A 17599-nucleotide genomic window follows, 5' to 3' on the forward strand; every position below is an offset into this window, starting at 1 on the left:
TCCCAGGGCTAGCGGAGACCTTGCCGGCACCCAGAAGCTTGGGGCGCGCTCAGCTCCGCACGCCCCAAACTTCGGGATTAGCGCAGTGGTCCGCTAGCCCTGGGAGAGCCGTGCGACGTCGCGGGGCTCTCCCAGGGCTAGCGGAGACCTTGCCGGCACCCAGAAGCTTGGGGCGTGCTGAGCTCCGCACGCCCCAAGCTTCGGGATTAGCGCAGTGGTCCGCTAGCCCTGGGAGAGCCGCGCGACGTCGCGGGGCTCTCCCAGGGCTAGCGGAGACCTTGCCGGCACCCAGAAGCTTGGGGCGCGCTCAGCTCCGCACGCCCCAAACTTCGGGATTAGCGCAGTGGTCCGCTAGCGGTGGGAGAGCTGGGTCTCCCTCTGCTAGCAGATAGCTTCCTGAAGCCTGGAGAGCGAGAGGAGTCGGTGCGCACCGACCCCTCTCACTCTCCAGGCTTCAGCGAAAGCCTGCATTCGCTCCATAGGACGCACACACATTTTCCCTTGCTTTTTAGGAGGGAAAAAGTGCGTCCTATGGTGCGAAAAATACGGTACACATTCAAAATTCAAACTTACGTGTTCCTTCAGTTTCGAACAGAAGCACATGAGGTCATATCCCTTGGTGATTATTCTGCAAATTCATTGTTTTAAGGACTTCATAAACTATTGAGAGTTTCAGAATAGGCTCATTTGTGTCTTCTGATAGTGATCACTTTGAATGAATATGACAGTATATTATTCTAGCGTTTTTAAGATGAAATCTGATTTACTTCATTTATTAATAGTTTTCATTCTGTGTTTTAGTCAGCAGACTATAAGAACCGCAAAGCCCACTGCAAGGCACTAAAGAGCAAACTGTCGCACATCAAGAGGATGGTCAGTGATTATGACAGACGAAAGTCATAACAAGAAGAAAGAAAGACAGCCTTGTTGCTTAAATATGTTAATTTTCATAAAGGTGGGACATGATTGTGTTGGACCACAGATAATGACAGGGCGATATTTTCACCAATACAATACTTGTGCCATGTTTACTATGAAGTATGAAATTGAGCACTCAGTATATGAGACCTCTTATTGTTTCACTGAGTCAAGGAATTTCACCACTCATCACATCAGGTTCATCCGTTTTAACATGTAGTGGTCCTCTTCCTGTCCTTTGTCTGCGATGACTCATCCTCCATTCACCTCTGTATGTCGCATCTTATTTTTAAAAGCAGTTGAGAAATGTCCCCCCCCAAAAAAAATATATTGTGCCCCCCCAATAATCCAGTCCTCCCTTTCTTAAAGATTTATTGCCACATTGTATCCTTCTAAATGCCATTCATAGTGTGGTCTGGGTGCTTCTTCCAAAAGGTACGTTTCTTCATTATTTTGTTTTCGAAACATAGCAACCAATTTACCTTGTAAATGTCAAAATATTAAGAATTGTATTTTTTAGTTACAGATGGGTAGCCGTGTTGGTCTGCCATAGTCAAAATAAAAAAATTCCTTCCTGTAGCACCTTAAAGACCAACTAAGTTAGTTCTTGGTATAAGCTTTCGTGTGCATGCACACTTCAGCTTATACCAAGAACTAACTTAGTTGGTCTTTAAGGTGCTACAGGAAGGAATTTTTTTATTTTGTATTTTTTAGGTGCAGCCCAGTGTTGATCATTCTGTATGGTATCATCAATGTCAATGTGAAACTAAATGTAAATATATCTATTATTTTTTAAAATAACCATTTGTATTGTAGGGAATGTTTTCATTGTACAAATGTAGCTTTGAGTAGCAATGTTTTGACTCTTAATATCTTCTGTGGGTTGACTTTTGAGTTGTATCTGAGTATGTAAAAAAGGATCGACTACAGCTAGCCTGGTTCTTCTAAGTTGCCAAAGTCTGGACCACTCTGCAGTGAAACAGTTTTGCCATAGCCAAAGAAGAATGGAAACCAAAGTAGAAACTGATCATTTTATAAACATGTGGGTGCTCCTTTTTGAATGTTATGTTTAACAAAAGCACCGTCACTTAGGAATACCCAGTGAAAATCCAAATGAATTGTATACTTACTGAGATCCAGTGCTCTCTTAGGTCAGTTCTTAGCACACTCCATGTCTGCCGTAGCACAAATGCAATAGCCTTCAGTTCTCCAAGGTTTGTATTGCCCCCTTTTCCCAAAGCAAAACATCATCTGAAGTAGCAAACAAGCCATTGTTAACATTAACTGCACCTTGTCAGTTTAGATAACATGACAAGCTGTGACTAAGTCTCCCAGCTCCACTTCACACTTGTGCTGGTGACTGGCGAGTGGGGGCATTTGAGACGAAGACTTTGCTGCATACGTTCTCATTATGCTAAACTATGGTTTAGCTTGACATCTGAACCAGGAAACTGGTTCCATGAGATTAAGCTACTAATCTATATTGGCATATCAAGGCTAAAGTTTAACACTTAGTAGTTTTCTTTTTGAGGCATATTTCTCACATTATTTTGATATATTCATGCTAGGGTAATCACTTTTTTAGTCAAACCAAAATACAACAAAAAAGTGTGTATGCTTCCTGTTTTGTGACACTTTTGACATAATAATGGATAATACAAATTTTTGCATTTTTCTTGTGGGCAGACTTATTTACTTATTTCTTTGCTACAGTTACTGTAGCTCAGTTTTAAACACGGCAGACTCACACCCCACGTGCATTTAACTTGTGTGAACACAGCTTTATGTGCCCTGCAGCTGGTCAACTGACATCACACAAATTAAATGCACACAAAGCAGAGAGCTGTTAGACTCTCAGATTTGCTTATTGGGCTTTGGAAGACTGTCACAAGGGTTCTGGAGGCCGCCTCAAGATCTTGTTGGGACTTCGTGAGACCCCAGAGCTTGCTAAGCAAGGCTTAAAAGCGCTCTGCCTCACATGGGGGACAAGGCCCACTTGGCACACCAGCTTCAGAAGAAGGGGAGGGGTGATCATGCCAGGATTGGTTCAGGGATTGTTCTGACTATATGCTAAATTGCCTTTATAAATGTAACCCCTTGAGCAACTTGCGAGTCTACTGTAGTTGCATTGTGAATAACAGCACAATATTATCCATGTTTGCTAGTGGAATATAGATGCTGTCTAATCTTCATGCATTCCATGATAATTAAAAATGGCAGTTCTTTGTTCAGAAAAGGCCACAGTTGTAGTCGGCCATTCTGCAGCTCTGGCTTGCACTGCTTTTGGGGAAAGTATATTTGCCTGAAAGCACCCCCTATACATCCAAGACTCTAGATCAGGAATAGGCAAACTCGGCCCTCCAGATGTTTTGGGACTACAACTCCCATCATCCCTAGCTAACAGGACTAGTGGTCAGGGAGGATGGGAGTTGAAGTCCCAAAACGTCTGGAGGGCCAAGTTTGCCTGTGCCTGCTCTAGATAACGGACAATGTTCATAAGGATTTTAATGGACTGAATAAAGAAAAACAAATTCCTTGAATTTGGCAAAAGAATGGAAGGTGTGCTTTTAATTTGTCTTAATTGGAACATAATAACTGTGTATGTAATGGCTGATTTGTATTTTTGTTATATGGTGTCAATAAAATAATGTGCTTAATACTAATTCCCAACCTTCATTGCATGCTCCATTGCTAAGGGTTTTTTTTTGGGGGGGGTGTCATGAACTATGTATGAACTTCAAGTGGCAGCTGTGTTAATCTATTGCGGCAGAAATTAAATAAAGAAGAGGTATGTGCTTCCTTAAGACTAACATATCTATTGTAGCTTAAGCTTTCGTGGAGCAAAGTATGTCATTGGATGCACATGATGAAGTGGACTATTAATCCACAAAAGCTTGTGCTACAAATAGGTGTGTTAGTCTAAAGGTGTCACGGGAACCTTTCTATAGAGCAACAACAGAATATCCTATTGTGTTAAGAACCTAGGGTCATGCCTAATGGGAACAGAGCATGGATTTAAGCAAAGGGCCATTGTACCTCATCTCTGCCTGGCAACTAGTGCCCACCGTTCTCAAAGGGATAGTTCAACTGGTGGTTTTTAATGGTTGAGAGGGGCAAGCTCATACACAGCATTTAACAGGACATGGTTGTGGGTGAGGCAATAAAATGTAGCTTTCCTTTAAACACGCATAGCGATACACCTTGTATATGAACTGTAAGAATGGGTGCCCAGAAAAGTTTCCATGAGCAGCAATGGTTTAATGAAACTCCAGCTATCCTTGAATGATGCTAATTATGTGGGTCTGTCGCGGGTCTAGTTTCAGATCAGAGTCCAGTGGGTCTCATTATAAATTATGCCCGTGATGTCTCCAAAATAAAATGAGCATTCTAAAAAATAATAATGAACAGCTGGTCAGTTATTGTTTTAATAAAGCATGTAGCATTTTCCATTATGGCTATGCTCTGCAACCTGTTCAACCAGTCTTTGTGACATATCTTAGGAGTCTAGCAATCAGATAAAGTACTTATTACTAATTTTAGAACAATTTTTTTTTACATTATGAAATCTGCCACATATGAAAATACTACTACAGCCCTTCCAATGTAAGCCCTGATCTGTACTCTCATGTGTGGGAGTGGGGAGGTCAAGTACCATCCAGACAATACTGAAAATTATTTTCACAATTTAAGATATACTGAAAATACCTTGTCTCAGTTCTGGTTGTTGAATATTGGACCTGGTGGGGCTGCTTGACAACCAGAGGTCATGTTCAGGTTCTTTCTGTCCTCCTTGCAAAGATACTGGACACTTAAGCATTTAAATTATACAAATACTTAGCCCCTAATGAAGCCCAAAGTCTTTGGTTCAGAAGGGGCCCCTGCTGCCACAGTCGCTTTTTTGTTGAGAGGGAAAAAATGTGCTCTCCACCTGTTCTGATTTCCGCCTTCTCTTTTGCAAAGAAACAGTAGGCACTTAAACACTACAGCTGCATAAATACTTGTGCTACCTTTGTTCTGGAGGAATATATGCTATCACAGTTTCTAGTGTGGGTTCATGCAACAATAACCACATTACTCAGAAGTAAACTACACTTAATAGGGATTGCTCCTTGATACATATGTACAAGATTGCACTATGTGGCTATCTGCTGTGAATGCTTCAGAAATAAATGGCGCAAGCATGTACAGAGTGCACCAGACTTGCTGGTAAGGATTCCACAGCAGACTGACTTCATAGAAAGAGTACATCCTACCATCACCACGGTATTGACAACCATAAAGTTTTGTAATCACTACACATGCTCTGGTCCATGGGGTCACGAAGAGTCGGACACGACTAAACGACTAAACAACAACAACAATCACTACACCCAGTGTGGTGTAGTGGTTAAGAGTAGTAGACTTGCAATCTGGGGAACTGGGTTCGCGTCTCCGCTCCTCCACATGCAGCTGCTGGATGACCTTGGGCCAGTCACACTTCTTTGAAGTCTCTCAGCCCCACTCACCTCACAGAGTGTTTGTTGTGGGGGAGGAAGGGAAAGGAGAATGTTAGCCGCTTTGAGACTCCTTTGGGTAGTGATAAAGCGGGATATCAAATCCAAACGCTTCTTCTTCTGAACAGTTTGCATAAATGGGATTAACCCAGTCCCCTCTGCCCAGTTCATAACAGGAAGCAACTTACTGCTTAAAACAAAACAAAAAAATACATGTCTCAGGCAAGATTGCAAACAAACTTACAATTCCCAACATGCACCTGTATCAAGTTGACAGGCTCACAGCATCCATGGTTGGTCAAAAGAAATATGTCTCAGCATTCCTTTGAAGAAAGCATCAGCAAAATCAACTTTGAAATTCCATCAGCCTTTAGTACAGGTTTTATACTTGTATCTCAATTAAGCTGTGGAATGAGGTTGTCTGAAGATTTAGAGCTATCAGCATGTTCATGCCATCCAGCTCAAATTCTTTTCATCTCATTCAGCTGAGGCTGTAGCCTTGCTGAACCAGGATTTTGGATTTTAAATTGACTGGATGAGGATTGATACATTGAAGCTCAGTTCTGATAAGATAGAGAGAGGTATCCAAACCATTCTGGTTGGGGTATCACTTATTATGGATCAGCTGTGAAATTTGTGGTTGCTGCGAGACCCGGCATTGTCAATGGAGACTTGAATGCCTTCTGTGGTTGATATGAAGCACCTTTCAACAACTTCAGATGGTTTGCCAGCTGTGACCCCCCTCATGAGAAGAGAGAGTCTGGTCCTAGTGATTCATGCTCTGGTAACCTCCAGATTAGACTACGTACTGCAGTGAATTCTACAGGGGACTGTGTTGTCAGATGATGTTGTTGTTTAGTCATGTCCGACTCTTCGTGACCCCATGGACCAGAGCACGCCAGGCACTCCTGTCAGATACTGTACTTTAATTAGTCCAAAACAGCTGTTAAGTTCTAACCGAAACTGGCTATATCTTGTCACTCTAAACAACACCACAGGCCTTGAACAACCGGGGCCTGAGTCTTATAAAGAAGTGCCTTCTTCCACGTGAGCCTACCTGAGTTGAATTCACCATTTGAAATCATTATTTGAGGTTTTTCTCCACTGAAGGCAGATGGTGACCAGAGAGGGCACCTTTGCAGTGGTGGCACCTCTTATGGAAAATACTATTCTCTGGAGTAAAATAACCTCTGTGTCATTTTCAGCACCAGGTGAAGACTATTTTATTTGCACTGGCTTCCCAGCATGTTGAGTAGCTGGTTTTAATCGCTCTACTGTGTTTTATATAGTTGTTTTGTTCTTGTATGTTTTTATGATCCTCTGAAAACTTGATAGCTGAGGCCGGGCCTTTTTGTAGTGTCAATATGGGAGTGGTTACTGAGGCTTTGCAGCTATTTCTTGAATGTTGAGAGTCTTTTCGGGAGCAGTTAACCCTCGAGTTAAAGCTTTCTCTAAAATGGGATTGAGTTAATCCAGAGGACAGGGCTATGAAGGGTAATTGACCATGATAGCTCAGTTGATCCTCCAAGTTCAGGGGAAATGTACCGGGTATTTCTGCCAGTTGCTGGAGAACAGACAAGCCTGTAGGCATCCCTAAAGTACGTATTTGTGGCACTAGACTGGTCTTAGCAGGGCGGTTTTATATGGGCTTCCATTATTGCTGACTTCAGCCCACACAGCATCCTGCCAACTGCCCAGAAAACAGACCCGTGGAGTCAGGTGTGTGTTTTCCTGGAGAGGTGGAGAAGCTGAGTACAAGCTCTTTCAAAACAGACTTTAGAAAGAATGACCTAGTTGAGAGAGGATGGCCTGGCATCCTTGGTTGTCCTATATCAATCATGACGTGAAGCACAGCCACATTTCCTCCTCAGACAAAGAGGTTCAAGATACTAAAAGAAGGTGGTGAGAGAAAATAGAGGCAAAGCCTACATTCTCTTAATCAGCATTAATTATCTTTGACCCAAAATACACTGGACATTTTGTAATGTGGATGTTGAATGAAGAAACAGCAAAAACTGTTTATTATTATTGCACTTCAGCTTCAATAATGATTGTGCTGCAGCTCCATCAATTCAAATGTTTACATCATCACTACATATGGAACAGGACGTCCCTATTTTCATTGGAGACATGTTGGAGGGTATGCAACCCTTTGTCAGGAGTCCAGTCTCTGGCTTGATAACACAGTGAGCGTAGTTAATTAAAAAGGATGATTTATTGTCATAACAAACAGATAACTAGACCAGTGTTTCCCAACCTTTTTTGGGCAAAGGCACACTTGTTTCATGAAAAAAATCTCGAGGCACACCACCATGCCAGATGGGGAAAGGTCACTTTTTACTTATGTAAAAAAAAAAAAAAAAAAAAAGTAACAGCATAGAAGGTAATGGTAGATGACTGTTAGGGTCTCCCCCCAAATGCAGAATTCTATTAATATCTTCCTTAGCGAGCCGCGTTAACCCCTGTAATGCTTTCTATAGAGTAAGCATAGGGGACACTGGGGGATGTGGAACCAAGGGGGCAGTGGGCCAAAAGAGTTCGGGATCTACTGCTTTAAACAGAAATAAGAGCCAGTGGGTTCTTCCTTTTTTAAAGTATCGTTTCAGCGGGGACAGCAGTCCGGATTTCCAAAAAGCGGCGCTTTTTTGCGTCTGAGCAAAGAAGAGAGAGAGGGGAAAAAAGAGAGAGAGATTGATTTGTGGCTGCGCAAAGGGGGGAGGAACCCAGGAGTAAAAGTAGGAAGGACGAAGGGAGGGGAAAGGAAAGTTAATAGAAGGAAAGGCGGGTGGGAGAGAAAGAGAAAGAAAGAGGGAAGGAAGGGGGGAAGAGAAGTGGAAAGGAGGGAGACTGAGGCGGGGGAGAAGCGTCTGGAGAGTTGCTCCGAAGTTTGGGGGGCCGCGGGGGTGGGCGCGCGTCCCAGGAGGCGGAGGCCAGCCCGGGCTGGGAGCCGCGCCGCGGCCCGGGGGCGGTAGGCGGACCGCGGCTCCTAGGATGTGGAAAGGGGACGGCGGCGCAGGGGGAGGAGACCGGCACGGCTAGGGCAGCGCGCAGGGGGAGGGGAGCGGGCCGGAGGCGGGCGAGGGGGGCCGCGATCCCGCGCGCCGCGAACATGGCCTCCTTCCCCGCGGGCCCCGCCGAGCCCCCCGGCCGGGGAGGGCGGCGTGCCCCCGCCGCCGGAGGAGAGCAGAGGCAGGAGGAGGAGGACGAAGGCGCTGCCGAGGAGGCGCGCCAACTTCTGCGCCCGCCCCGTCGCCGCAGGCTCCTCCCGGCCGAGTCACGTGGCCAGCGTGACGAAGCTGCTCTGGTGAGCCAGCAGCAGCGCAGCACACGGAAACGGTCCCTATTTATCTACTTGCACATAAGGGTGCTTTCGAACTGCTAGGTTGGCAGAAGCTGGGACTGAACGACTGGAGCTTGCCCCGCCGCGGGGATTCGAACCGCCAACCATGCGATCGGCAACCCCTAGGTGCTGAGGTTTTACCCACAGCGCCACCCGCGTCCCTAGTGCTGCATGGTACAGCATAATTTATCATCTCCCCACTTCTGATATAAATGATATACAGAGGATGTAATTGTACTAAAGTTACATGAAGAGAACTTTTAAAATAAGGTTGTCTACAACTGCTTGTCGTCCCCCCCCCCCCCTGCACTGGATCAGGGGTAGGGAACCAAGCTTCTTCTGCCTAATTTTATGCTGATAGGGGAAGTCTGGAGAGAAAGTTGAAAAAGAAACAGGGGGGGGGCAGTCAAGACAGACAGAATGGTGGAAAGCAGGGAATCCTCTCAAGTCCATCACATCTGACCTCTGGCAAGAGCTATCTGTTCCTCTCCAGGCAGAGAAAAGAGATGGCCTGGCATTTATAGCTAAATAAAAAAGATAAAAAAATGTAACTTATTGATTAGTGTCAAAAGGATGTTAAAGGATATGTTGATGGTTCAAAGGGGAGTCAAGAGAAAACTTGCTTCACCAGCAGATCAGTAAGCAATTAGGAAATAAACTTTGGTGCTCTGAGGTATACAAAAGTTAACCGTGGAAAAGAATGTATATGCTTGCTGCAAATAGTGAGATGATGCAACATTAGTTATGGGGGTGATCCGTCCAAATGTAACACTTTTAGGTCATTTTCAGTAGGAAAGATTTAAGAATGGGTTGCATCTCCCCCCCCCCCCCAATGGCTTAAAATAGTGATTCACTTGGGTTGCACACCCTGTTCGATGCATTTGTTGTTGAGAACTGGCGCATCTGGGACTCCTGGGCCAGGTGAGAGGGACGTTGGCTTTGCCTCTTGGCGGTTTGAGAAGCATCCCTGACCTTTGCGGGTGTCCACACACTTCCACGTCGCGCTCCTGGGATCGTGTGGGGACTAAGAGACGGCCGGAGGGGGATCTGGCGAGCCCCTGGGCACGATCACCCTCGATTACGGGGAGCAGGGGGCTCTTCTGAGGGGAAAGCGGAGCGCAAGGGGGGGGGGAGAGCGCGCTCCCCGCCAGAACCGAAAGGAAGAGCCGGTTCGGGGCGGGGGGGAGCCAGAGCAGCGGCTGCCCCCCTCCCGGCTCCCACGGGGCCTTCCGCCTGAGGGAAACCCTTTTCCCGCCCCCGGAGAGCCTCGCGCGCGGGGTCCAGAGGGGGGAGGGGGAGAGAGGCAGAGAGCAGAGGGCGCGCACCCCCCCCAGCCACGCATGCGCGCCTCAGCCGCGCCTGCTGGGCGGTCCTTTCCCCTGGGCTCCGCCCCTCGCGACACAGGCCGCCTGTCGCAGCGTCTTCCCGCGGGGCTGGCGCCGGGCACGGCCACGGAAAGAGCGAGCGAGGAGCGAGAGCGCGCCCGCCCTCGGCTGGCTGACTGGCTGGGCCGGCGCGGCGAGAGGCAGAGGCGAGAGGCTGCGCGCGGATCCGGCGGCGGCGCGCCCCCGCCGCCGGAGGAGAGCAGAGGCAGGAGGAGGAGGACGAAGGCGCTGCCGAGGAGGCGCGCCAACTTCTGCCAACTTCGGCGCCCGCCCCGTCGCCGCAGGCTCCTCCCGGCCGAGAGCCAGAGGACGGCGGCGGAGCAGGAGGAGGAGGATCGGGTTTGGCGACGGCTGCTGCGTCCTCTCCAAGCGCGGGGCTGGCCTCCGCCGCGCCCGATCCTCTCGCCTCTCGCCTCGCCCGCCTCCCTCCCACGGCACACCAGGCAACGTCTCGCGGCACACTAGTGTGCCGCGGAACACCGGTTGGGAAACACTGAACTAGACGGCTCTAACACAGCCTCCACCATCATGACCCTTCTGAAAAATGCTTCCAGCGAGACCAGAAGCAACTGAACTTTCACTTTGTACGTCTTTTGTTTCACTTCCTATATTGCAGCCCTCCCATTCATGGAGGGGGTCAGCTCCCTCCTCTTCCCCAGTCTCTGAGAGGCTGTCTCTTAACTCTTTCTCACCTATTTGTGCTTCCAGTGAGCTGTGACTGTGTTCTAGCTTGCTCTCAGCTATTCCCTTATCAGCGCATTCCATGGGGTGGGTGCATGGCAGTTAACCCTCTCTGTTCCTGACTGCTTCCTTCAATTGTCAGCAACCATTCTCTGGGAGTGGCTGCAAACCTTCCCTGGGGGCTGGCTCATTCACAACACCCTTCTCCATTGTTTAACATTGTCTTTCAGTATTGTCTAGCTCAGACAATACTGAACTAGATGACCATTGGACTTTATTTGGTATCAAGCAGCTTCCTTTGTGCCTAAGAGGGAACAATTATGGTAATACACTTCTTTAAGCTCTTACACGATCACCTTCATTTATAATCTTTACTTAAAACACATTTTGTGTTACAAATTGTACTAAGAATATGGAAACATTTGGTCTGGCCTCTCCTGTGAGAAGGATTTCACTTAGGAGAAAAGAGGGAACACATGCAGTTCTCACCCAGTTTCAGGCTGAATCGAGAGAAGGAGGGTAAGGGTGTGGAGTCAGGAATTGCACTGAAATATTTCATCAGTTTTGATTTAACATTTGTCAGTTCCAATTGTGTCATAATAAATGATGATGCAAAATGTTCCTCGTCTTTGCAGGGAGGAACATGGTATCTGCAGAATCTGAAGCAGTGCTCAATATCAAAACTATGCAAACAAACATATTATGACAGGCACTGTCTCTCTTTAGTTTCAGGTGCCTGGTTAAAGCCATCTTATTCCAGGAGGCCTTTGCATCATGGATGCTTCTCCAATGTTCTAAAACAGGGGTAGGCAATCTAAGGCCCATGGCCCACAAGTGGCCCACAGGGGTCATTTAACCGGCCCCCGAGCAGCCCCCAAACCGAGCTGCCCACTTTGCGAGCCCCTACACACTGTGCTAAAACAGCACAGTGTGGCGCAGGGACTCGCTTCCGCGGTGCCGGAAATCGCGTCCGCACATGCTCAGATACCGAAAATCACGTCTGCGCAGATGCAGACGCTGGAAGTCATGTCTGCACAGACGGAGATGCCGGAAATTGCAGCTGCGTGCGCTAATGCACGAGCTCGATCTGGCCCACGGAGGGATCTCTGCTGGAGTAAACCAGCCCAGGCAAGGTAAACCTTGCCGACCCCTGTTCTAAAACATTCTCATTTTGTTCAAATGGATATTTAAATTTCTAAGGTTTAATTTTTTTGCAGTTTAATTATGTTTTTATTTTGGAAATTTTGTGGTTTTTTCATTGTAAGCTGCTTTGAGAACGAGATGGTGAAAAGATGGATATAATTTTTCAAAATAAATAAACTGCAGGGTGTTAATCTTAAAACAAACACCACACATTTTAATTGCACATAACAACCATAAGGGTAATACCATGCATGCAAATAAATGTTGTTAAGAAAATGTAAATTATCAGCTATTAATTAATATAGGGAAAATATTTTCAAGCCTTAAAAAAAGGTAAAGGACCCTTGACAGTTAAGTCCAGTTGCGAACGACTCTGGGGTTGCAGCACTCATCTCGCTTTACTATCCGAGGGAGCTGACGTTTGTCCACAGACAGTTTTTCCAGGTCATGTGGCCAGCATGACTAAGCTTCTGGCGAAACCAGAGCAGCGCACGGAAACACCGTTTACCTTCCCGCCATAGCAGTACCTATTTATCTACTTGCACTTTGACGTGCTTTCGAACTGCTAGGTTGGCGGGAGCAGGGACTGAGCAACGGGAGCTCACTCTGTCACGGGGATTTGAACCGCCAACCTTCCAATCAGCAAGCCCAAGGCTCAGTGGTTTACATCACAGCACTTGTTGTTTAGTCGTTTAGTTGTGTCCGACTCTTCGTGACCCCATGGACCAGAGCACGCCAGGCACTCCTGTCATCTAGTTCTAACTAAATACCTTCACCCAGCACATTGTTGTTGAAATAAAATGTTTTATGTGAATGTAATTTAAATGATCAGAGTTTTATAGTGTGTACTTAGTCCTCTATTAAAACTAAACATTTTTGGAACAACAGATTATAGCCAGGTGTTCTGAAGGAAAACAAATGATATTTCAAATGGGTCACAGTGAATGTTGAAATGAATGGAAGCAGCAGCAAGCTTACTGGATGGTTCCCCAAAACTTTCAACTACAGTATTTCCTAATTTCTACAGAAGAATCAGGTGGAGGTTGACATGTTTCAAACTTGACGTTTTATATTGAAAAATGAGTGTTTCCATATTGTAGCAATATTAGGCAAGTTTTGTAGTTTTTTTAAAAAATAATCGGATATAATTAATTGGATAGTCTGATTTGTGTGATATCCAGAGCCCAAAACCTAAAACCTTAAGTATAAGAGGGCTATTTATTTATTTATTTTAAAGATCTAAAAGTAAATAATGTAAAATTTCCATGAAATATAATAATTTAAACAGCAGTCAAAAACATCTAGAGTCTATAAAACCACATAAATTATTAAAATAGTTTAACTTTCTCAAAATACAAATCAAGAACTGCTTGATGGGTCCAGGGCTGTTATACCTCTTTTTAACCAGCTAACATGGGCTGACTGGGTGACCTTTGAAATTATTCTGTTCATAAAAACTAGACTAAAATTGCCACAGATGCAAATGTTTAACAACCAAAGTGTTTATAATTTGGTCACAGAGCTGTCTTTTGAAGTCTTACTATTTTAAAAAAGAACTAAAAACTACCTGGTTTTACTTCCTTCCTTACTTTGTTTTAGAACAGGCTTGCGTGTATCCATTTTTCCCTTGAGAACATGACTATTGATCTTCATGTTATGATTGTGGGTTTCTGTCATGTGACATAGCGAAGCATTTTGTTTGGATATGCAAATAGACGTGTTCAGCTGTTGGGCAACTGAAGGTATCGGGAAATGCACTCTCACTTGGCAGGTTTCTCCTTGAAAGTTATGAGCACATATGGGGGTTGGTTTTTTTGACATCTTATGGTGATGGATGTGATATTTGTCCACATTGTGTTTAGTCATTCAACAAAGAACTGCAGTCTCCAGAGAGAGACGGAGGAAAGCCTTTTTGTGCCCAGATATGTTTTGTGCCAAATATATGGTTTTGGGTTTTTTTGTGAACCGTAGCGTCCCCAGACAGACATCACCCAGTGGATATCTCGCACCCAGTGGATCTCTCACACCCAGCGCTTCAGTTCCCGGCCTTGGGGAAAAAACCTAGGCGCTTTGCTTGCGAACCAATATCTTTATTGTGTGGGAACCGTAGCGCCCCCAAACGGATGGCGCCCGGTGGATCTCTCGCACCCAGCGGATCTCTCACAGCCAGCGCTTCGGTTCCCAGCAGGGAAAAACCCAGGTGCTTTGTTGCAAACAAATATATTTATTGTGTGGGAACCGTAGCATCCCCAAACAGACATCACCCAGTGGATCTCTCGCACCCAGTGGATCTCTCACACCCGGCGCTTCAGTTCCCGGCCTTGGGCAGGCGGTAGACGCCGCCACAATAGACCAGCTGCTCGTCCTGGACCTTCTTCTGGAGGAAGATCTGGAGCTCCCGCAAGTCAATCTCGCTGACCATGGGACCCGTCATGACGAAGATCTTCAGCATGCTGTGGATCCGCTCGAGGGGCAGGCTCTCCAGGTTGGTCAGCATGGCCTGGATGTAGGTCCAGAAAACCTGGAGCTCCCCCTCCTTCTGGTCGGCCTGGGAGGCCATGGCGGAGTCGCCCTCCTCGTCGCTCTCCACCAGCACCACCTTCTCGGGCGCCTCCTTGGGCGCCTCCTCCACCACCGCGAAGGTGCCGGGCGCCTCTTCACGCAGCACCCCCTGCTGGAGCCAGAGGGCCAACTTGCGGCGCAGGAGGGCTGGGGGGCAGTGGAGGGCCGCGCTCAGCTCCTCCAGGGTCCAGGTGCCCTTGTCCTGGAAGTGGAGAATGATGGCTGCCTGGGCCGGCGTGACGGACAGGGAGAGCGTCCTATCGGCGAGCTCCACCTCCAGGCAGACCGCCCCCAAGTGGTGCTTCCAGCTCAGAGTCCGCATGGCCTTGAGCTTCTCGTACTTCCGGGCATAGTCCTCCATGGCGGCCTTGATCTCAGCCGGCAGCTCCAGCTTCTCCTCCTTGAGGGGCGGCCAAAACTCGCTGGAAATGATGGCGGCCGCCAGCCGGAAGGGGGGCCTCTGGCCTTCCGGAAGCTTCTGCTCCTCGTCCCGGATGTGGGCGTTGATCCGGCGCGAGTCGGCCATGTCCTTCAGCATCACCTCGCAGTAGAGCATCTGGGTTTCCCCAAAGCGCAGCTTGAGCAGCTCGACGTTGCGGATTTCCCTCTCGGCGCTGTAGTTCAGCTGGTGCAGCAGGCGGTCGGCCAGCAGGGTGCAGTATTCGTTGATGAAGAGGTCCTTGCTGCCGTAGATGCTGACCAGCAGGGTGATGATGTCCGCCGAGCGGCGCTTGGCGGCGGGCTTTCCGGCTGGGTGGGCGTCGACCGGGTCGGGCACCCAGTCCTCTGGCTGGGCACCGGCCTCCTCGTCGCTCTCCTGCCCGTTGTCCAGGGCGATGGGATCCGCTCGGGAGAGCTCGTGCGCCAGGTCGCCCGATCCTTCGCCCGTCAGGCCGGCTACGATCTGCCGCACGGTGTCCTCGCGGGTCCTCAGGTACTTGCGGATGGGCTCCCCAGCCACCTGCAGGATGACCATCGAGGGGTCCAGCTGGCGCAGGGCCTTGATGGCGCAGATGTAGAGGGTGATGATGTCCGAGGTGTTGACCCCAGGATGGAGGAGTCGCATCTCCAGGGCGCTTTTCAGGGAGGTCAGGAGGTGCTGGCGCTGGTTGGTCCTCTCTAGGCAGAACTTGAGGTCCTCTATGGCCGGCTTGGAGTCGGGGAAATCTCGGATGATGCCAAAGAGCTCCTCGATCCTCATGGCGGTGTAGAGGCGGTAGAAGAACCGCTGGACGTGGCAGCGCCAGCGCCGCAGGGGGGCGGCCTCGGCCCCGCCCTCCCGCCGGAAGACCCAGCCGACCCAGCCAATCACACGCTCAAGCCATTCCTGGAAGTCGGGGAGGAAGGAGCGCTCGAACTCGCCCCGGCAGGTGCCCTCCAGGCGCTCGGCGATCATGCGGTGGAGGATGTCAGTCACGGCGGGCGTGCTGATTCGCTCGAGGAGGCGGAGGCGGTGCAGGACGCCGTTCAGCTCCTCAAAGCACGCTACAGTTCCCTCCTCCTCGCCGCTGCCCGCAGGCGCTACGTTTCCCGCCATGTAGACCCGGAAGCTTCGCCCGTAGAGGTCGCCCAGCGCCTCCTGAAACGCCCCCGGCGGCGCCAGGAAAACTACGGCGCGCAGCAGGGCGTCGAGGTTCCCGCGCAGGCGCCCAGTGGCGCCGGTGCCAGGCACCGCCTCGGGCACCCACTCCTCCAGTAGGGCAGCGCCACGCAAGTAGGGCGCCAGGCGCTCCTCCAGCCAGCGGAAGGCCTCCAGCAGGGAATGGGCACGCTGCAGTTCACCGGGCGCCGCGCGCCTCCAAAACTCGGGGCCCAGGCGGGACTGGAGGTCCGTCTGGAGGACCTCGAGGAACCAGTCTTCCAGGGCGCCCTGCAGGCCGTGGTGGCGGAGGGCGGCCCAGGCCGGGCGCAGGTCGGGGGGGGAGTCGTAGCGCGGCGGCGCCTCCATCCCCAGGGCTTCGGGCGGCACCAAGCCGGTGCTCAGCGCGCTCCAGGCCGCCGACAGTTCCATTTCGCGTCTGAACGCGGCGGCGGCGACCCGGAGGAGGACTGGGCTCCGCTTCTGCGCATGCGCGGACCGGCGGCGACGGCAAATGACGTCCGACGCGCGACGTCACGTCGCCAAATATATGTTTTGACACTGAATTCCGGAATGAGATAATAAGCAAGAAACTACAATGCAGGAAAAAAGCAGATATAATAAAAGTTTTGGGGGGGGGCAGTTACTGCCTGCCTTCCTTAATGTTTGATTGGGACAAAAAGAAAGAAAATGGATCAATTAATTATATTTATATGAACCAGGATATTTTTTGCTTGTAGTTCAGTAAACTGTTATGAAATGTCATGGCCTTTGGCTAGCACAATAAACTAATTGTTGATGATAGGCTTATACCATTTTTGAGCCATCTTGTTTTATTAATTTAAAACAGAACATTTTTTTTAACAATAAAAAGGCTAAAAGTGAGAACCCACCCTATCTCTTATTTGTTAAAGCAATGCTCTGTTACAGAGTCTGTTCACCTGTGATTAGTGACTCTCTTGTCCTTGGGAAATTGAAAGCTAGCAACACCTTTTTTGGGATAAGGTGATGCCAGTCTCTGACGGTGTGATGCGTTTCAGGAAAGTCCAAAATGATTAGGAAAGGCACATTTGGGATTTTTGTTGATTGAAGCTGGAGATGCTAATATTTTGATTTATAATTTGGTTGAATTGGGAATGGTTTTATATTTTAACTGATTTTTATTATTAGCCGCCTTGAATTTATTCTGAAAACTAGACGAGATATAAGTTTTTAAAAACAGACTATCAATAAATTGGAGTAGAGAAGGGAGCTGATCAGATATATACTTGATTAAGTATACTTAATTAATGTAAGGCTTAATTTGTACCAGCTTTTTTTTTAGGAGGGAGGAACAGTTGAGGCTCCAAATGTTGCCGAACCACAACTTCCATCAGCTCTAGCAAGCACTGCCAGTGTCAGTGGATGATGGGAGTTGTAGTTCAGCAACATCCAGCGGTCCAAAGGGCCCCCTCTTGACTTAAATATAAACTGGCTCAAAGGTTCCCTACACCTGCTT

The 17599-nt window shown here is 48.3% G+C and overlaps 2 protein-coding genes across 3 annotated transcripts in view; one reads left to right on the top strand and one right to left on the bottom strand.

The window, feature by feature from the left end:
- Positions 1-3581, top strand: part of OCLN (occludin) — a 33083-nt gene extending 29502 nt beyond the window's left edge. For both annotated transcript variants that reach the window (XM_081212510.1, XM_081212511.1), the window contains exons 9-10: positions 802-1448; positions 1644-3581. In XM_081212510.1, coding sequence (XP_081068636.1) covers positions 802-903 — 102 coding nt within the window. In that variant the 3' untranslated portion in view covers positions 904-1448; positions 1644-3581. The remainder of the gene's footprint in view (positions 1-801; positions 1449-1643) is intronic.
- Positions 3582-14029: 10448 nt separating this feature from the next.
- ANAPC2 (anaphase promoting complex subunit 2) lies at positions 14030-16589 on the bottom strand. The gene is made up of 2 exons (XM_081212489.1): positions 14216-16589; positions 14030-14117 (listed from the first exon to the last, which is right to left on the bottom strand). The coding sequence occupies exon 1, from the start codon at positions 16531-16533 to the stop codon at positions 14269-14271; it is 2265 nt and encodes a 754-aa protein (XP_081068615.1). The 5' UTR covers positions 16534-16589; the 3' UTR covers positions 14030-14117; positions 14216-14268.
- Positions 16590-17599: the final 1010 nt, after the last annotated feature.

This window comes from Podarcis bocagei, assembly GCF_964188305.1.
Source record: "Podarcis bocagei genome assembly, chromosome: 11".
NCBI lineage: Eukaryota > Metazoa > Chordata > Lepidosauria > Squamata > Lacertidae > Podarcis > Podarcis bocagei.

Bases quoted from the DNA above. Each gene is read 5' to 3' on its own strand.
- ANAPC2 (XM_081212489.1), bottom strand. From the start codon at position 16,533: ATGGAACTGTCGGCGGCCTGGAGCGCGCTGAGCACCGGCTTGGTGCCG.